General features: G+C 39.8%; 1 protein-coding gene across 1 annotated transcript in view; it reads left to right on the top strand.

The window, feature by feature from the left end:
* DNAH5 (dynein axonemal heavy chain 5) overlaps window positions 1-21,412 on the top strand; it is a 291,695-nt gene that overhangs the window by 103,848 nt on the left and 166,435 nt on the right. The window contains exons 17-23 of the mRNA XM_040494117.1: window positions 920-1,065; window positions 6,972-7,137; window positions 7,750-7,986; window positions 9,731-9,921; window positions 10,009-10,096; window positions 16,286-16,419; window positions 20,809-21,010. Of these exons, the coding sequence (XP_040350051.1) occupies window positions 920-1,065; window positions 6,972-7,137; window positions 7,750-7,986; window positions 9,731-9,921; window positions 10,009-10,096; window positions 16,286-16,419; window positions 20,809-21,010 (1,164 nt within the window). The remainder of the gene's footprint in view (window positions 1-919; window positions 1,066-6,971; window positions 7,138-7,749; window positions 7,987-9,730; window positions 9,922-10,008; window positions 10,097-16,285; window positions 16,420-20,808; window positions 21,011-21,412) is intronic.

The following is a 21,412-nucleotide window of genomic DNA, read 5'->3' as shown; positions in this document are numbered from 1 at the left end:
AAGGGAACATTTTACATCTTTGATACATCATGAGTATATAATATGGACTTTCCTGTATTCAATTTTAACTTCATTTCCTAGATGAAAACCGTATCAGAAGAAAAGAGAATTTACTCTGTGGCATCTGTTGAAAACCATATTATCCCTTAGATAGAGTTTTATTAACCATCATTCCTACTTTTGATGTAAAAGTGTTAATTTCCTCTGGAATTGACCTTTCTGTCAATTGAACTTAGTGTTCAATATTACTTCAGCGCAACTTAAAAGAAATGTACCTTATGAAACTAACAGTAAAAGAAAAACCGAGGGAATTGTTTCACTTCAGTAATATCTGTTGGGGCGCCTGGCTGGCTCAGTTGGTGGAGCATGTGACTCTTGATCTCGGGGCTGTGAGTTCAAGCTCCATGTTGGGTGTAGAGATTACTTAAAAACAAAATCTTAACAGAGAATTATCTGTTGAATACCTCCTGAAGAATAGGTACAGAGCTGTGTTGAACAAGCAAGGATGACAAAGAGGAATTCTAGAAGAAGAAAAGACACATGAGTAGATGAGTAGGCAATATGGCGCACGTAGAGCTAGAAGGATGCTCAGGGGTCAGTGCCAGCGCAGGAGGAGGGGGCAATTCGAATATGTGCAGAGTCACAGGAAGCCTCCTGAGGGAGATGCATTCGAGCCAGTCCTTGAAGTCTTGAGTCAGAGAGAGGCAGGTTGAGAGAGCCAGAGCCGGGAAACCAGTTAGAGGAAGGACAGTGTGAGAAAACCAAGCGAGACACAGTGGTCCCCAGTGACCATAATCCTGATTTCACCACTGCAGTTTGGCCGTGTACATTTTTATTTTATTTTTATTTTTATTTTTATTTTTTTTTTGAAAAAAGAAAAGTGCTTCATCCCTTGTATTCACTTTTATTTTTTCCAAAGAGGACCTGGAATTGCTGCTTGACAGAGTCAACGATCTGATGGAGTTTCGCATTGATGCCATTCTGGAAGAAATGAGCAGCACGCTGCTTTGCCGGCTTCCCCAGGAGGAGCCACTTACCTGCGTTGAGTTCCTCCAGATGACAAAGGTTATTAGGAGATTGATGTTTTTATTAAAAATTTTAAAATAAAGGGCATGTTTTGAAGCATAAATTACATATTTTTCTTCTGTCTGTAATTGGTCTGTGATAGGTGTGATCAAACGTAGAGCTTTCTGGCAGTAATTTGAAAATGAAGAGGAACGTATCTAAGGAGTCACTTAGACACGAAGAGCAGATCATTTCTTTTCAGACCAGTAGGAGGGGAAATTGCCATGGGACGCATTTCTCGTTTTTTCCATATTTTTTGAAAAATAGAGCTATTTTGTTGAAGAGCTTCTAGTATGCTAGTGCTAATTAATTAGGCGATTGTTTTAAATATCTTCAGGGCAGAATTTCTTCCTTAAACATTTCTGTGGAGCACTGCTTCCCAAACAGGTGTCCAATGGTACACAGTTCCAGAGTCACTGCCAGGAAACCGGGAAAGATGGGTCTGGGTGCAGATTGCTCAGGGTAAGGACCGTTCCCCCAGTTACCCTGGCAGCTTCTTCACTCATTAACATATTCAAATAACAGCTTTCAGAAGGTCTCCTGGGAGAGCCTTTGTAACTTGCTTTGACCCATTATTTCTTACACTTTTTTTTTTTTTCCAAATGGAACACTTTCTTCCTTATACCAGGATTAAGATCCTACAAACAGTGTTCCATGAATTGGCCCTTTGGAAATGAGACTTTGGCATCACTGCAGTGTTCTCTATGGGCATCCTGATTATAAAAATTCATCAGTGATGATTTTGATATGGTATGTCAGGAGTCCTCAAGACCACCCCCACTAGAAGGATGATTTATAAGAATGGCCGATTAAGGGACGTCTGAACGGCTCAGTTGGTTGAGTGTCAGACTTCGGCTCGGGTCACGATCTCACAGTTCATGGGTTTGAGCCCTCCATCGGGCTCGCTGCTGTCAGCACGGAGCACACTTCAGATCCTCTGTCCCCTGCTCTCTCTCTCTGCCCCTCCCCCCTCTCTCTCTCTGTCTCTCTCAAAATAAATAAACTTAAAAAAACAAAAAAGAATGGAAGATTGGTAAGAAAGACTCCTGGGAGTCAGCACCTACTTGCACTAAAGACTGAGACTTACTAGAGTGATATAGTAAAGACACCCAGGCCATAGGGAAACGAGGTGGTGGGGGGTTGGAGGAATGCATGTGTGCGTTCCTTATGCTCTCTCACTCTCATGAGGGGCCACACAGAGCTTACTCTCTCTCTAGCAACAAAAATGCAGCAACCTGTTTGCAACATTTCTGCTCAGGGAAGTCCATGAGAAACTCAGTGCCCAAGCTTTTTATTGGGTGTGGTCACATAGGCACCGTCTGCCCTAGCATGGACCAAAATCCCAGGTATCCAGAAGGAAAACAGGTATGCAGCATAAACCACACTGTTTGCACAGGCCGTGTAGGCGCAGTGAGCCAGTCTTACCAGCTGGGGATCCGTGGGAACCTTCCCCAAATCCAGGCCCCCAGACACCAGCCAAAGACCAATGTCCCAAGCAGAATAGTAGTCTCAGTCCCGTCCCGGTAACACATGTTACCTTTTCTGCATATGTGGTAATCTTCAGTTTACATTAAATTACTACTGATAACCAAAATTAAATGTCAGCATTTTAGAAATTCCTATTTCTTCCTTCTCCCAGACTCACCAGCTGTGTCTAGACCCCAAACTCCCCCTGCCCGCGCGCCCCTGCTCATTTGTCATGCTCTTGCCCTCTGAGAAATCACTTAGCTTCATGGTTTTAATGTTACCCCTATTATCAGGATTATTCTATAAAAATACATTTCTTTTTTTTTTTTTTTTAATTTTTTTTTTCAACGTTTATTTATTTTTGGGACAGAGAGAGACAGAGCATGAACAGGGGAGGGGCAGAGAGAGAGGGAGACACAGAATCGGAGACAGGCTCCAGGCTCTGAGCCATCAGCCCAGAGCCCGACGCGGGGCTTGAACTCACGGACCGCGAGATCGTGACCTGGCTGAAGTCGGATGCTTAACCGACTGCGCCACCCAGGCGCCCCAATACATTTCTTTTAAATTTAAGCACAAGCTTTTAAAAATGGGAAAAATACTTTTTTTTTTTTATCATTTAGACTGTACTTGTTACAGTTTGGGTATATGGACTATTTTAAATGCCTCTCAGTAAAGTTGTGATCCCCTGCTACAGGTGCAGCAGATTTTGATTTGTTTTTTATTATCTATTTATTTATTTTTTAAAAATTTATTTAGACAGAAAGAGCACACAAGCAGGGGAGAGGCAGAAAGAGAATCCCAAGCAGACTCCACATTGTTAGTGCAGAGCCTGACACAGGGCTTGAACTTGCAAAGTGTGATTCATTATTTGAGCTGAAATCAAGGGTCAGACACTTAACCAACTGAGCTACCCAGGTGCCTCATATTTTGATTAAAAAAAATAGTTTTTTAAAGTAATCTTTATACCCAACATGGGGCTCGAACTCACAACCCTGAGATCAAGAGTCGCATGTTCCAATGACTGAGCCAGCCAGGTGCCCCTACAGCAGATTTTGAATAGTGTTTTTCTCTCCCACTTAACATTTTTTCAAGAACTATTTTTCATGTTGCTTTGTGGCTTTTATAGCCACCTTTTTAATGATGCCTTCAGAATATTCTATTGAGTTCATGTACCTTAATTTACTTACTCATTCCCTGTTGCTGGACATTTGGGTGGTTTCCAAAGTTTTGCTATTTTTCCAAGAGCTGCAATGAATATATTTATATGTATCATGTTTTCCCCTTTAGGACTATTTCTTTCTTCAAAGCAAAATTATTGCATCAAAGAATGTGGCTTCATTTAATAGCTCTTAATATTTGTAGCCAACTTGCTTTTCAAAAGGATGGCATCAGCTTCCAATGCCATCGGCAACGTAATGGTACCAATTTCACTATCTTTCAACAGATACTGTTTTATAATAATAGTAATAAATTATAACAGATTTTATTATAAGTTATATAATAAAACAACACATTTATTATAAATAAAATATAATAAATTTATTGAAATAAATACTTTGAAATTGTTATAACTTATTCATTTCAGTTTAAGTAGCAGAATCATAGAACCTAATCTTAATTTGCATTTTGCTTACCAAAATGAGTGATTACCAATTAAGTGAATGCTTTCTCTTGAATTTGTTTGCTTTTTTAAAAAAGTTTATTTATTTTGAGAGAGAGTGAGAGAGAGAGAACGCGTGCATGCTCACGAGTGAGGGAGGGAACAGAGAGACGGGGAGAGAGAGAATCCCAAGCAGGCTCCATGCTGTCAGCACAGAGCCCAACACACGGCTCGATTCCAAAAACTGTAAGATCATGACCTGAGCCGAAACCAAGAGTCGGAGGCTTAGCCAGCTGAACCACCCAGACGCCCCAGAATTTATTTACTTGGGGATACAGCAATGAGCAAGACAGATGAAATCCCTGCCTTCATGGAGCCCGTTTTCAAGTTCAGGATTCAGAAGAGCAAGTAAACAAAAAAGCCAGTAACCCAACAAGTTAGGAGGTGATAAGCTCAGTGGAAAAAAACTAAGAGGGTAATGAAGAAAAGGAGTATCTGATAGACAGTTGTGATTTATGTTGATGGGCAGGGATGACTTCTGCTATTACATTTGAGCAGAGGAAATGAGGGAGAAAGCCTTGGGAGTAACTTTGGGGAAGCGAATTCCAGGCAGAGGGAACAATAAGTGCCCTGAGGCAGAAACTTGTTATGGTAGCTGGAGGAAGATGTTGCGTTAAAGTTCACCGAGTATGTTCTTATGCTGAGGGGGAAGGAGAAAGAGAATGGCTAGTAAGTATGGTGTCTGGGAAGCAGGGGAGTCTGTGATTTAGAACTCACGTTGTGTGATTATTCTTAAACAGAAGGGGACATAACCGCATTCACTGAAAAAGGATAAGGGGTTAGTGATAGAGGCCAGTTTATCTTCTGGGTGAGGGCATGGGGTCAGGGATTGGGGTGAGTCCCCACCTCTTGGCCTTTATTTGCTTTGTGCTGTAAAAATCAAGGTCACTGGCTGAGTATATGGAAGAGGACAGTGTAAAGATTTGAGGATACAGCTATTATGGGGCCTGGTAGAAGAATGTGACTGTAGTCCTGTAGAATGATTCCGGGTAGCATTAGGGGCCTGACTGAATTTGGGGACCACATTCCCAGTGCCAAGTACGTGCGTTGCCTTGACTTGTCTGTGCAAGTGGAAAGGGTTGGTTACCTGGTTCATGTGGGTTGGGCTTCTCCGGGCTGGGGCAGTGGAAGGCTGAGGGAGTGATGGAGGTAAGGATATTGATGAAAGAATGGTTGAAGTGAGAAAGCATGTCATTAGGAAAGGCTGTGTACAGTGAAAGGATTTAGGATACAGACTCTAAAAAATATTAGTGCTCTCTCAGAAAATAAGGAGCTCATTTATATGGAATGAGATTAGCAAGTTTGGCAAATGTAGGTCCTGTGGTTATGTGTGCTTTGCTGACCAGTAATAAAAACAAACACTTCCTGAGTACTTACTTTGTGCCAGGCACTATTCTAGTATTTTATATACATTAGCTTATGGAATATTCCCAATAACATAAGGTAGGTTCTACGATAATCAACACTTAATTTTCAGATTGGGAGTCAAAGATTTCCCAGAACTAGGATCTGAACCCAGGAATTTTGGTGCTGGAGTCTCTACTTGTTACTAGATGGTACTAACTCTATCTCATCCCTTACCCAATCTCCAACCTGCCTCTTTTTCATAATTGTCTCAAGGCTAGGGATAGAGATTGGTAGTTGGGTGAAGTTGTGAATTGGGAGTGAAGTTCTTATTTTATGCTTTATTTGATGATAAAGAAGTTTAATAGTTTATTTCAGGACACATCAGAATGTTCCTATGTAAATGGTATCAAAATGCCATGTGCCCTGCAGCAGCGGAGTGGAGGTGAAGGTCATTGGTGATGAGGAGGTAAATGAGCCGTGAAGCTGACATTTGGAGTAGATGGTCCATGAACACATTAGAAGAGTTTCAAGATGAGTAATGGTGGGCCTTGGAAAGGAACCAGAGACTGTCACCAACTAACAGGGTCTATTATTGCATGGACTTATTGTCCAACTAGGTGGTAAATTGCTGACTGTCTACATCATCTGTCTCTATCTATCTATCTATCTATCTATCTATCTATCTATCTATCTATCATCTATCTATCTGTATCTATCACCCTACAGAACTGATCATAGTGCCCCAATCATTATTAGTTTATATTTGTTAAATCTCATTCTTGAGAAACATGGAATCTCACGAGAGGGGAGTGGAATATCTGAAATTAATTAGGGGCTGACTATGGCTTATTGTCAAAGGTGAGGAGAGAAAGAAGGCTGACTAGAGCAGATTGATGTGAAATAAAGGAAGCTTCATGGACAGAGAGGCTGATGATAAGCATTTGGAGGTATTTTCTTTACTGTTGGAGAAGTAAGTATAATTTTGGTCTACCTGAGCTGATCAAGTTGGCTTCTTATTTTTAATGCATTCTTTTATATACCTGCCAGGATTAATGTGAGGGGTGTGGCCCTGCATTATTGGAGGCCAAAATCCAATCTAGAAGCTAAATCTATGGCATTACTACTGGTACTGATATGGTCTTAAGAGTTAGATAAACAGGGGTGCCTGGGTGGCTCAGTTGGTTTAGTGTCCAACTTCAGCTCAGATCATGATCTCATGGTCTGTGAGTTTGAGCCCCGTGTTGGGCTCTGTGCTGACAGCTCAGAGCCTGGAGCCTACTTTGGAGTCTGTCTCCCTCTCTCTCTGCTCCTCTCCTGCTCACACTCTGTCTCTCTTTCTCAAAAAACAAAAAATAAATAAACATTAGAAAAAAAAGAACTAGATAAACAAATATGACACTGTTTTTCTTCTTCTTCTTTTTTTTTTTGGTAGGACCTTTGTGTAAATGGTGCTCAGATACTAAATTTTAAAAGCTCATTAGTGGAGGAAGCAGTGAATGAACTAATAAATATGTTGCTGGATGTGGAAGTTCTGTCCAAAGAAGAAAGTGACAAAGTATCTAATGTAAATAGTGCTGATTCAAAAAACAAAAGTTCAGGTAAGAGATGGGGTAATGGAAGGGTCTTACTTGTCCAAGGGCATTACTGAAAACTAAAATTTCATTTGCTATATATCAGTTACTTTCACACTTCTGTAAACACTCTCCCAATTTTATAAGGACATTTATAAATCTGAAGTTATGATTCTGAGCCTATTGTCATTAGTCCCATTATTTTTTTTGTGAAATTCTACAAGCATGTACCTTGTCAGTAGAGTAGGATGGATGACGGATTGGAATTGCCATTAGAGGATCTCTGTCTATCCTAAAGCAAACCTTTTGTGGGGATGAGGACACTGACAGGCAGAGAAGGAAAGTGATTCCTCCGAGGCTTTATGGCTGTTGATAGAAGAGAGAGCATCAGAACCCAGGTCCCTGAGGCCCCGTCTTGCTTTTTCAGCCATAGCTCAGGCCTCTCCTCCTGTTTCCTCACACTGTGGAGCAGAGAGGCCTCCAATAACCCATGTGGTGCCCCAATTTCCTCTTCCTCGCTTTCTAGGAAATCTGGCATCTAAGTATGATTAAACTTGCACGTAATTTATCTTATCTCTTCAATTGCGATAGATGGTTCTCTTTCTTTCCATCTCCCTCCATCTTCTCATCTTGTAACAGCAAAGAGAGAAGGAAATTCCGACACCTTGACGTCATCCCTCAAGGCCCCGGCAGGCCTCTTGCCTTTGGCGACAGTCCTGAGAAAGAAGAAGGAGACTGAGATATTAGAAGAGGAAGCCTGCGGGTTACTCTCCCATTTTAACCATCTAAACACGGATGCGCTTCTGAAAGTTACAAGAAACGCACTGGAGGCCATCCGCAAGCGCATTCATTCCTGCAACATGGTGAACTTCCGGGGTAATAATTCTGCACAGCTTGCCTACTGGCGGGTCAGGCATGGTTGCTGCTTGTGTGTGTGTATATTCCTGCTATTTGTAAATAATTAAAAAAAATCCACCATTTACTAACAGCCTCTGTGTAAGTTTATACTTTATGAACTTTGATTATGCCAATAATTCTGTGAAGTAGGTCTTATTAATCCATACTTTCCAAAACAGAAAATGTTTTTACTATTTTTTGGGTCAATTTGCTACTTTCCAGCTAGTTTGCTCATTCTTTAAATTTTTTTTTTTTCAACATTTATTTATTTTTGGGACAGAGAGAGACAGAGCATGAACGGGGGAGGGGCAGAGAGAGAGGGAGACACAGAATCGGAAACAGGCTCCAGGCTCTGAGCCATCAGCCCAGAGCCTGACGCGGGGCTCGAACTCACGGACCGCGAGATCGTGACCTGGCTGAAGTCGGACGCTCAACCGACTGCGCCACCCAGGTGCCCCTAGTTTGCTCATTCTTAATACAATCATCCTGTCCTCAGCACAGTTCAGAAACACATGTTGTATTCCCAGATGAGCCACAAAAATCCATCAAATCTAGAGACATTCTGCAATCACATTTTAAATTAAAAATTAAAATAAAATATTAATTAGAATAGAAAAATAATAGGGCAATAAACCCTTTTTATTTATTTTGAATATTGGCATTTAAGGGGAAGCGTCTTTAATAATTAAAAGTAGATGAGTAACAGTGGGTACATTGAAGGGATTTTTTGATTGGTAGCATGGTTTATTATGCTTTATTTCACTTTGGAAGGGAAGATAATCCTTTTATTTAACACCAGGGTATTATTAGAACTTATCAAGCGTTGGTTGATATGCTGAATATTAAATCACATGTGTTTCCAACTGTATATATTGCAAGTATTTCCAACTATATAAAGTTACAGACACACGTGCACACCCCCCCCCCCCCACATTTATATATCTATGCTATACTGATACTTATACCTACATGCAACTTTAAAAGCCCCTTAGTTATAAATGGTGAGTTACACCTTATTTCTTCTCCACTCTTTCACTGCTCCCAGTTTGGATTATACACACTGTGGTAGAAAGGTGTTTGGTTATGTGCTCTGACTTTGCCTTATTCTGATAGTCATTCTTCTTCTTCATGCCTTGCTTCCTTATTCTCCATTTAACATTTAATTTGGTGGCATGGTGGTATGTGAACAGCATCCTTCTCAGTATTTTGGCTAACAGTTTACATATTTAAGCCTGATCCCACATAGTGGGTGTCCGTTATGGAGGGGGCACCAGTGGCTTGCATCAGTAGAAAATGCGTCGGTCCCACTGAACTGTTGTTATGTTGGATAAAACGAGTTAGTTTTCGGGGCGCCTGGGTGGCGCAGTCGGTTAAGCGTCCGACTTCAGCCAGGTCACGATCTCGCGGTCCGTGAGTTCGAGCCCCGCGTCAGGCTCTGGGCTGATGGCTCAGAGCCCGGAGCCTGTTTCCAATTCTGTGTCTCCCTCTCCCTCTGCCCCTCCCCCATTCATGCTCTGTCTCTCTCTGTCCCAAAAATAAATAAACGTTAAAAAAAAAAATTTAAAAAAAAACGAGTTAGTTTTCATTCATCTACCAAATATTTGTCTGAGTATATATATCTATTATGTATTGTTCTAGGTGCTTTAATTTTTCCAGCTTAAAATGAAATAAAACCCATTTTAAATAAAAAATAGTAAGGCTTCCCTCTTTTGTGTTAACTCAGACAGTAACAGTACATCGAAGAGGAAGCAGAACAGTCTGCCCATTTTCCGGGCGGACATCACTCTGGCCATTCCCAACATTGCCATGGCCCCTGCCCTGGAAGACATACAGCAGACGCTGAACAAAGCTGTGGAGTGCATCGTCAATGTCACCAAGGGCATTAGACAGTGGAGCAGCGAGCTGTTGTCTAAGGTGGGTGTGGGTGAAGGAATCATTTCATATGGAAGGTTCTTCTGTTATGGATGGGGCTGAGCTGAAGAATATCCTTTCGCTTTGTAGAAAAAGATGCAGGAAAGAACAATGGCTGCTTTGCAGAATAATGAAGACAGTGATTCTGATGCTGAAATTGGAGAAAATGAACCTCAAGGTAAATGTTCCTTTAGTCCTTTTTAACCAGTCATTGAAAACCAACATTGATGGAGCTAAAATGTATTTTCCCTCCGTGCAATTCTTAAATCAGTGTTGATTGGAATATAAATCTATGAGCCAGTTTTAAGTTAATATAATATGAAGGTCCACGTATTTTAATATCGCCATTATAAATGTTATATATTTAGTGTATACATCACAGATATGGCTGCCTCACTGATTTCTGGTCCCTGGTAATGAAAAGAACAGGGGGACAAGGAAGACTTTAGTCTCACAGTTTAAAGAGAAACTTGTCATCATTGCAATGAATATTTTCTGACATTTAAGACATAGTTTGTATTTTAACCCAGTATGTGTCCTGTTGTGCTAATGTGTTGTGATTTTTGCCGTATGTCTCATGGTTTTCATTTATAGTCTGCAAAATTAGAGAACATATGATATCCAGTTGCTAGCGATATTAAATGTTGTCTTTAGTCCTGCAAACTCTTTCTACAGCAACCCTGCAAAAGGGAGACGCCATGTAATTTTCAATTATTATTTATATTCCTGCATGGTAAATCAGCTAACCATCACAAGAAACCGAAACAGGTACCTCTTTGAGATAGTCTGTCACTGAGAAAGAGAAAGATAGCTCAGAACAGTGTTGCCCACAACTTACAATAGTATTTATTGAAGCTAAAAAAAAAAAAAGCGTATGTTATTGTGTTAACTTCAATTTTTATACTATTTGGAAACACTGCTTTACTTCCTAAAATAGTCTAAAATGCAGAATTTTCTAAACTCAGAATATGCTCAGTCATGAATTATGTCTAAAATGGAGAAGAAAAAATGTTTAATGGAAAGTTGTCTGTATGTGTTTGTCATGACAAATGAATTAAAAAAATAAGCTGCATTAGAAAAAAATAACAGTTTTGAGATATAACTTACATAAAATGTGTCCTTTATTTAAGAATTTATCCTTTTAATGTGTACAATTTGGTGGTTTTAGTATATTCACAGAGTTGTATGCTCATCACCCACTATTTAATTTTAGATCATTTTTCTCACTCCCCATCCCCCTCCCCCCAGCCCCTGGGAACCACCGACCTACTTTGTCTTTATGGATTTGCTTGCTCTGGACATTTGATATAAATGGAATCATACTGTACATGGTCTTTTGTGACTTCCTTTATTTAGCATAACACTTTCTTTTTCTTAAAAAATTTTTTTAAATGTTTATTATTTTGAGAGAGAGAAAGACAGAGCAAAAGCAGGGGGGATGAACAGAGAGAGAGGGTCAGACACAGAATCCGAAGCAGGCTCCAGGCTCTGAGCTGTCAGCATAGAGCCCAACGCGGGGCTCGAACCCACAAACCTTGAGATCATGACCTGAGCCGAAGTCAGACACTTAACTGACTGAGCCACCCCGGCGCCCCTCGCATGGTCTTTTCAAGGTTCATGTGGTAGCAAAATGTCAGTACTTCATTTCTTTTTATTGCTGAGTCATATTCCATTGTATGGACATGCCACATTTTCCTGATGCATCCGTTAGTTGAGCATTTGGGTTATTTCTGCTTTTGGACACTTGTGCATAATACTGCTGTGAACATCTGCATAAAGTTTTTGTACAGACGTGTTTTGTTTTCCTTTCCGTTGGGTCTGTACCGAGGAGTGGCATGGCTGAGTCCGCAGGGTAACTTTATGCGTAACATTCTGAGGACGTGCCAAACTGTTTTCCAGAGCAGTCGTGCCATTTTCCACCCCCACCAGCGGTGTGTCAGGCTTCCGCAAAAGCCCCCTGCACCCTCACCAGCCCTTGTCTGCTTCGGTTGTAGCCATTCTCGCAGGGGTAAAGTGGCACCTCAGTGGGGGTTAGATTTGCCCTCCCCTAATGACTAATGATGTTGAGCATCTTACGTGGTTTTGGCCATTTGTATATCTTGTTTGGAAAAATGTCTATTCAGATTTTTTGCCCATGTTTTAAAATATTGGATTATTTGTCTTTTCATTGGTGAGCTGTAACAGTTAGTTACCTCAATACAATATCATAATTTGCAAATATTTTCTCCATTCTGTGGGTTGTCTTTCACTTTCTTAATGGTATCTTTGAAAGTATAGATGTTTTAATTTTGATTAAGTCCAATTTAGCTGCTTTTTTTTTTTTTTTTTTTTTGGTGCTTTTGATTTTATATTTAAAAAAGGGTTGTGGGGGGTGGGGTGCCTGGGTGGCTCAGTCTGTTAAGCATCCAATGCCCTGTTTTGGGCTCCCCGCTGACAGAGGTTGGGATTCTGTCTCTCCCTCTCTCTCTCTGCCCCTCCCTCACTCGTACTCTCTCTCTCTCTCTCTCAAAATAAATAAACTTAAGAGAAAAAAAGAAACAGGGGCGCCTAGTTGGCTCAGTCAGTGAAGCCTCCTACTTTAGCTCAGGTCATGATCTTGCAGTCTGTGGGTTCGAGCCCCATGTTGGGCTCTGTGCTGACAGCTCAAAGCCTGGAGCCTGCTTCAGATTCTATGTCTCCCTCTCTCTCTGTGCCTCCTCTGCTTACACTCTCACTCTCTCTCAAAAATAAATAAAAACATTAAAAAAAAAAAAAAAAAGAAGAAGAAGCAGTTGTGGGGCACCTGCCTGGTTCAGTTGGCGGAGCATGTGATTCTTGATCTCCGGGGTAATGAGTTCGAGCCCCATGTTGGGTACAGAGATTGGTTAAAAATAAAATCTTAAAAAAAAAGAAAAAAAAAGAAAAAAAGAAACTGTTGCTTCACCTAAGGTCATGAAGGTTTACTGCTATGTTTTTTATTTTTTTTAACATATTTTATAGTTTTAACTTCTATTTCGGCCTGTGATCCATTTTGAGTGAAATAGGATTTCAAATTCATTTTTTGCCTGTGTATATTCACTTGTGACAGTACCATTTATTGAAAAGACTGTTTTTTCCCAGCTGCATTTTCTTGGGACCTTTGTTAAGAATCAGTTGACCATAAATGTAAAAGTAAGCATTTAGTTTTGTACCCTTGCTTTTATTTCATTGATCTTCTGCACCGCCCTGTCTTGGTTACTGAAGCTTTGAAGTAAGTTTTGAAGTTGGAAAATGAATCTTCCAACGTTTTCCTTTTTCAAGGTTGTTGATGACTATTCTGGGTCCCTAGTATTTCCATATGAATTTTAGAATCAGCTTGTGAATTTCTACAGAAAAAGGCAGCTGTGATTTTTATAGGCATTGTGCTGAATTACAGAGTATTGAAATGAAATTTGAAAGGATTCAAATAATGCAAAGTACATTCTCCCACCGTATTGTAAAAATCAGTTACAGGAGATTTGGGAAATTCCCAAATACATAAAAATTAAATAACACACTCTGAAATAACCAATGAGCCAAAGAAGAAATCACAAAGGAAATTGGGAAGTACTTTTAGGATGAAAGCAAAGGAAAACACAAAATACCAGAACTTATGAAATGTAGTTGTAATAGCACTTGGAAGGAAATTTATAATCTTAAACATGGACATTAAAAAAGAAGAAATACCTTAAATCCATAACCTAGTCTTCTGTCTTAACAAAACTCTTTTCAAGGTCACTATTTTTTTCTTCTAGAGACTGTAATCTGTTGAGCCCCTCTTGTGAATTCTCATTTCATTTATGTTCTCCTCAATCTCAGAATTTGCATTCAACTCTTTTGTATTTCTATTTCATTATTGCTATTCTTTATTTTGTGAGACATGATTCTCACACTTTCTTTTTTTTAAAGTTTACTTATTTTGAGAGAGAGAGACAGAGAGAGACGCAGAGAGAGAGAGAGAGAGAGAGAGAGAGAGAGAGAGAGAGACAGAGAGAGAGAGAGAGAGAGAATTCCAAGCAGGCTCTGCCCTGTCAATGCAGAGCCCAGTGTGGGACTCAAACTCAGGAACCGTTCGTAAGATCATGACCTGAGTCGAAATCAAGAATTGAAGGCTTAACTGACTGAGCCACCCAGGTGCCCCTTCTTTAATTCTTTAGTTAGGGTTTTCTATCATTCCCTGAACACATTTATAACAGCTGATATACACATTTTTGTCTAGTAATTCCAATTGTTGGGTTTTCTCATGTAGAGTTTCTATTCACTGCTGTTGTTCCTGTGTGTGGGGACTGCTATTTTGTATCTTTGCATGGCTGACCATTATTATTTTTGTGAAAAACTTGATATTTTAAAGAATAGAATGTGGCACCTTTGAAAATCTGGCAGTCTTGTCCCCAGTCTGTTGTTGTTGTCACTGTTTGTTTCTTTATTGACTTTATGGACTCTCCTGGACTAATTCTGTAGAATTTGCCTTTCCTGTGGTGTGCACAGCTGGAGTTTCTCGTTAGTTTCATGGTCAGCTAACAATTGCCTAGAGATTTCCTTAATCCTCTGAACCAGTAAGTCTTACACCCTTCGCCTAGGGGATGGTATGTTGGCTGGAGTACCTGACGGCTCAGGAAGTTTTCATGACTGCCTTAGCCTTTATTTACTGATTGTGCGAGGCCCTGAGTTCAGACAAAGTAAAAGATCAGGGCATTTTAGGTCTTTCCTGGGCACGTGCACAGCTCTGTACATATGCATGACTTTTAGAGCCCCAGGGGATCACGATTTTACAACACCCTCTGTGGATATCTATCTCATTCCTCAGATCTTTAATTTTTTTGGCCAACCTCTTGTTTATCTCAACGAGTACCATTGTCTCAGGCATCTGTGAAGCTAATTGTTACTGCTCGTTTTTTTCTAATAAATGCTTTGGTGATAGGGGTTTTGTTTGTTTGTTTGTTTTTGTTTTTTGTTTTTTTACCCAGTGAATTCTGAGTCAAGTCAAATAAAGATAAACTCTGGATGGGGCTTTTCTAGAGAACATCACGATGAGTCAAATACTCAGAATTCTCTGGGGCTTCTTGAGGGGCTCCAAAGCCAGTCTGGCTCCTGGGTGATGCTAAGCTGTGGCTGTGTTTCTCAAGGCAAACACATTGCCAAGGAGGGGACAGTGGACCTAGGGAAGTTAAAACACCTCAAAATTCACTATGGTTGCCAAGATTTTAGCATTTTTTCTTTTTTTTATAATTAAAAAATTTTTAAATATTTATTTTTGAGAGAGAGGCAGAGCATAGTGGGGGAGGGGCAGAGAGAGAGGGAGACACAGTATCCAAAGTAGGCTCCAGGCTCTGAGCTGTCAGCACAGAGCCCGACATGGGGCTTGAACTCACAGACTGCGAGATCATGACCTGAGCTGAAGTTGGATGCTCAACTGACTGAGCCACTCAGGTGCCCCTTAGTATTTCTTCTTAAATAAAGAAACACTACTTGGATTCTTGCAAGCTTTGGGTAATGTCCAGAGTCCTGAAAAATTGATATTGACAAGTTTTCAATTGCTTTTTACAAAGAAGCAGATTGTCAGAGGTCCTTACTTTATAGAAATTTCTTCCTTATAGAAATCCCTTTGTCTTTTTATTTTATTTATTTTCAAAAATTTTTAATTAAAACATTTTTTTATTTAATTTTTTTAATTTAATTTTTTATTTTTTTAAATTTACATCCAAATTAGCATATAGTGCAACAATGATTTCAGGAGTAGATTCCTTAGTGCCCCTTACACATTTAGCCCACCCCCCCTCCCCCAAACTCTCCAGCAACCCTCAGTTTGGTCTCCATATTTATGAGTCTCTTCTGTTTTGTCCCCCTCCCTGTTTTCATATTCTTTTTGTTTCCCTTCCCTTATGTTCATCTGTTTTGTCTCTTAAAGTCCTCATATGAGTGAAGTCATATGATTTTTGTCTTACTCTGACTAATTTCACTTAGCATAATACCCTCCAGTTCCATCCACATAGTTGCAAATGGCAAGATTTCATTCTTTTTGATTGCTGAGTAATACTCCATTGTATATATATACCACATCTTCTTTATCCATTCATCCATCAATGGACATTTGGGCTCTTTCCATACTTTGGCTGTTGTTGATAGTGCTGCTATAAACATGGGGGTGCGTGTGTCCCTTCGAAACAGCACACCTGTATCCCGTGGATAAATGCCTAGTAGTGCAATGGCTGGGTCGTAGGGCAGTTCTTTTTTTAGTTTTGTGAGGAACCTCCATACTGTGTTCCAGAGTGGCTGCACCAGCTTGCATTTCTACCCCTTCATCTTTTTAAAGCATGTTCCCTATGCTGTTGATATAAATTTCTCTCTCTCTCTCTTTTTTTGGTTTTAGATACCTTTGAAATAGCATCTGTAAACTTACCCATTCCTGTGCAAACCAGGAACTATTATAAGAATGTGTCTGATAACAAAGAGATTGTGAAATTAGTCTCTGTGCTTAGCACAATCATCAACTCCACCAAAAAGGTATGTCAAAAGGATTTGCCACCAGAACCCTTTGCTTTACAATATGTACTTGTGTGAATGTCACAAGCTTGTGTCCTACACGTAGCCTGGGTCTCACCCACGGTGCCTTTGGTGAGGAGCTGTGGAATCTTGGATGTGCTCAGCAAATGTTTGTTTACCTAAAACTTTTTCTTTCTAGGTTGCGAGGTGAAAAAGGACCATTATTCCTATGTTTTATGTTGTGTTCTGTTTAATGCTTTAAGTCTATGTATTTACTGATTTAGTACAAATAAACCTAACTGTTAAAAAATTTTAAGGGGTGCCGGGTGGCTCAGTCAGTTAAGTGTCTGATTCTTGGTTTCGGCTCAGGTCATGATCTCACAGTTCGCGGCTTCGAGCCCCACATCGGGCTCTGCAGCTGACAGCGTGGAGGCTGCTTGGCGTTCTCTTTCTCTCCCTCTCTCTCTGGCCCTCCCGCACTTTCACTGTCTCTCTCAAAATAAGTATATAAACCTAAAAAATTCAAACCACAAGTGAGTACTGGTCAGTACTGACTAGTATCATCTGAAGCAGAATAAGGCTTATACTTAATTTTCCCTATTTGTGTAGTCAGGTAAATCTCATAAACTATCAGATGAAAACGTATGTGTATTACCACACGGAGACGAGATCATAGGGAAAATAAAGCAAATAGGTGTTATCAATTCAAACTTGTACTCGAAAGGGGTGTACATTAGGATTAAGTTTTCTTCCAACCTGTTCCTCTCTCAGCTCCCCCCTTTCTGTTCAGGCAAGCCTGTTTTTGTCAAAAGGATTCAGAACCCTGAAGTCAGCTTCTACTTACGCACAATTTATATTCACACTGCCGCCAATACCTGTTGACTCTTTAAAAATGTCTCTCCGTGTTGAGGGAATAGTTGTCACTCAGCAAATACATCTTTTCTATTACTCGGTTCTGATAGAATGAGCTTCATTTGTTTGAAAACATTTTGAGAGCTGCCGTTGCTGTAACCATGTGAAGAAATATTATTAAGTTTAATTTTAATGTGTTCCTGAGGGAACTGGAAGCTTTTGCATTTATGCATTTTCAATATTCCTTTCTTAAGATATTGAAGGTCCTGTATTTAATTTTGCCTTAGGGACAGTGTTCACATAATTCAATTTAACAAATATTTATCTAGTGCTTAGTTTATCAAGCTCTGTATGCATGATAAAGGTAAGTATTTTATGGTGATGATAAACATCCAGATATATTTCCACATGTTGCAGTAATCATGGAACATACAATGAAATAAATCAATAATGAAGCTCATTACTTTCTCTGAATATAAGCAGCCACTATTATGAAAATCTAAGGGTAAGCATAGTCGTTGAAATTAGCATACTGCTGGCAACAAAATGCTTATCTCCGTGTTATTTCTGTCGCATTTGCTTTTATATTACACGAAGGAAGTGTGCAAATCTTAGGCACTTAGAATAACTTGGACTTTTTCCAGACTGACGAGATGGACATAGTGTTTCTGGAAGAATAAATACACACGTCGTCATCATACTAGACATGATCAGCTCTCTATAGCCAAAGACCCTTCTGGGTGATTCTGGCTCAACTATGGAAAATCCTGTGATCCCAGCCCCTTTCTTCTTGCCATCGCTGACTGGATCAGATTGTAAACCTGACCTACATTCAGCAGATCTGTAGGCTAGCCACCAACTTCCAACATTGCCTGGCTTGGAAAGATGAGCTGGACCAAACAATTTAAATAACCTTGGCAATAAAAATAGCTTCAGCTCTACATCCACAGTTCGTGCAATTTTTCCTTTAAGCCCTAGGTTACCTCCACTTTAAAAACTTCCAACTTAATAAAGAGTGACACCATCAGAAAAGATAAATGAGAGTCTCAACGTATTTAGTTAGGGTATGTTCTTAATATTATAAAGTCTAGGATGTTTAAAGAGCTCAGGATTCTGGAATTTCTACCCATATTTTGGCATCTTTGGTAATCTGTAATTCATTCTCCACGTCATCCTACACTTGTGAATGTCTACATACTGTTGCAATTCATTCTGGGTGTGCATGTCAACATCTCAGTCCATGCAAGGGGGTCACTTTGGCTGGGATAAGTCGTGGCGGGCTTAGCTTTCCAATTTTAATTGAAGTCTGGGACGTCTCAACGGCTATTGCACCCGAGGCATGTGGGACACTTTCGCTGCATTTGGGGATTGGAGTGAAGCCATTTGGTTTAGTGCAAGTTGGTAAGCTTTACTTAAGTGACTGGGCCATTTAGAATGCTGTTGGTATGCTATATTTTTTCAAATAATGGCATTTTAAATTCTATCCCAGTTAAAACATTTTTTCTCACGCAGATGTATCTCTGAAATTATAATATAAGCGAATAGAAAAAGTTGATTCCCAAGAGGTAGACGCATAAGAAATGAGGAGCCAAATCTTTAATTATTTATAGGTGATATGATTATCTATTATATAAATCCAAGAGGCTGATCTAAAAAAAAAAAATATGGCCCAATGAGAGTCAGGTTAAAGTTTGTTGAAAGGTAATTGACATTTCTGCTGTCATACAATAAACATTCCTGAAAACACTGTTTTGCAAAGTTGCACATCAAATATAACACGGATTATGAGAAAAACAGAATTGAGGCAGACACACAAAACCTAGGAAGGTTTGTAACCGAGTAGTTACAAAAACAGAGGCAATCATAGTAAAATTTTAACCCATTTAAAAATGGTATCGTAAATAAAGAGCTTTACTATTAAAAGGTGACAGAACTTGGTAAAAGGTGGGTGTGAGAAACAGTTGAAACAAGGATTAGATGTCCAAAGATCAGGCTGAACTGTGCAGAGAACAGCCTCAAAACAAAGCAGGACCAAACTGGCCCCAAAGGAAAAAGTGCTGGAAGGGGTGTGCACACACAATTCCGCCCCTCCGCGGCCGGCTGCTTTAGCTGGTACAGAACAGCATGCTGGGAAAAATAGCATTTGATAATGTCACCTCCCCATTATGTTGACATCACTCTCTAGTTACCAAACATGAATGAGCCAGTTCATCTTACAGAAGCACACTTTGTAGCAAACAGGACTGTTGATTAAAAAATCAATTTTTTAAACTTATATGCCATCCATAGCCAGTTGTAAAAATAGTGGAAAAGAGATCCTGTTTACAATAATCACATCGCTGAAAAATACCTAGGAATATGCGCAATAAAGAGTGTCTGGAGTCTCTATGAAGATTCCCATAACACTTAACATGTAATTAAAAAAAAAATTGGAAGATTTGGAAACACATACTGTGTTCCTGGATGGGAAGATTTAATATTGCACAGACGTCACTTCTAATCCAATGAGTTTATACATTTTACGTGGTTTCATGCAATCTGCCAGGTGGGGTTTGATACAGGATGTATTCTGTTTGCCCCTCCAGATCTTATCTCCACCCTCTGACCTTATGGAACAAATTAATAGTTTTCCATTGAGGCTTCCAATAGATTTTACCAACGACAGAGTCGTGGCAGAGGTCTGGGGCTGGGGGCGGGGGTGTGGGGCAGGGGAAAGAGAGTGACCTTAGCCTAATTTTTTCCATAGCACCCCTGTTGTGGCATGATTTTGAACTGTGGGTTTTTTAAAAATTTTTTAAATTTAGTTTTGAAAGAGAGAGAGAGAGAGCATGAGCAGGGGTAGGGCAGAGAGAGAAGGAGACACAGAATCTGAAGCAGGCTCCAGGCTCTGAGCTGTCAGCACAGAGCCCCACACAAGGCTCTCTAACTTACGAACCATGAGATCATGACCTGAGCCAAAGTCGGACACTTAACCGACTGAGCCACCCAGGCGCCCCTGAACTGTGGTTTTTGAATGAAGACCCAACTCCAATCAAGAGGGTCTTGTCCACAAAAGTCTTCATGGACTCTCTTTTTCTAGTTTCTAGAAATTGTCCCCTTCTCCTTTTGGCTAGGAAGGCTAACAATTTCATTGTTACTACTCCTGAGTTACTATGCCCATATTGTATCTAGTACCAATCCTATGGCATTTTTAAATAATTAAACAGCTCACTAATTAAACATTTTATGATTTTATTTTATTTTATTTTATATTTACTTTGAGAGAGAGAGGGGAAGAGCGAGCAGGGAGGTGCAGAGAGAGAGGCAGAGAGAATCTCATGCAGGCTCTGCACTGCCATCACAGAGCCCAGTGCGGGACTTGAACTCATGAACTGTGAGATCATGACCTGAGCTGAAATCAAGAGGCGGACGCTTAACTGACTGAGCCACCCAGGTGCCTCACTAATTAAACATTTAATAAATCCACGGGAACCATCAGCAGTTGAGCAACATTCACTTATACCGTGATGCCATTTCCACATCTTCCCTCTGAACACAAATCTGTTATTTGTATTCTAGGAAGTTATTACATCTATGGATTGCTTCAAGCGCTACAATCATATTTGGCAAAAAGAGAAAGAAGAAACAATTATGACGGTTATTACAAAAAACCCCTTGCTTTCTGAATTTGAATCTCAGATTGTCTATTTTCAAAAGCTGGAGCAGGAAATTAATGCCGAGCCGGAGTACATCTGTGTGGGTGCCATTGCTCTGTACACAGGTTGGTTCGTTTTCTTTCATACAGTCATCAAAATTCAACTGTATTGTTCTGTCTCTTTACCTAGATTAGTATGCCAGAGAGTTCTAGCTGTCTTAAAGTTTTTATGGGCTTCAAGTTTTCAGACCAATTTGTAGATTTGTTTTTAATTCCCTTCTGCATAATTATATATTCTGGACTATTTTGAACACTTTGCTGCTAAACCTTGAAAATAAATGCTATTTCAGAGAAAGAGAATGAGTGTGTTGTATTTGCAATTAAAATGTACCCTTCCTTTAATAAATAATTGTAAACTTTTGAGGCTAATCTTCAATGGCTTTGACATGTACTTTTTAAAGCATTTTTGAAATATGTTTCGCATTGTTGTAAGACCAGCTTTATAAAATAAATGAATAAATGATGAGT

This window comes from Herpailurus yagouaroundi, unplaced genomic scaffold, assembly GCF_014898765.1.
Source record: "Herpailurus yagouaroundi ecotype Mexico unplaced genomic scaffold, PumYag 29, whole genome shotgun sequence".
Taxonomy (NCBI): Eukaryota; Metazoa; Chordata; class Mammalia; order Carnivora; family Felidae; genus Herpailurus; species Herpailurus yagouaroundi.
The sequence above is the reverse complement of the archived record's forward strand: the minus strand, read 5'-3'. Positions and strand labels throughout refer to the sequence as shown.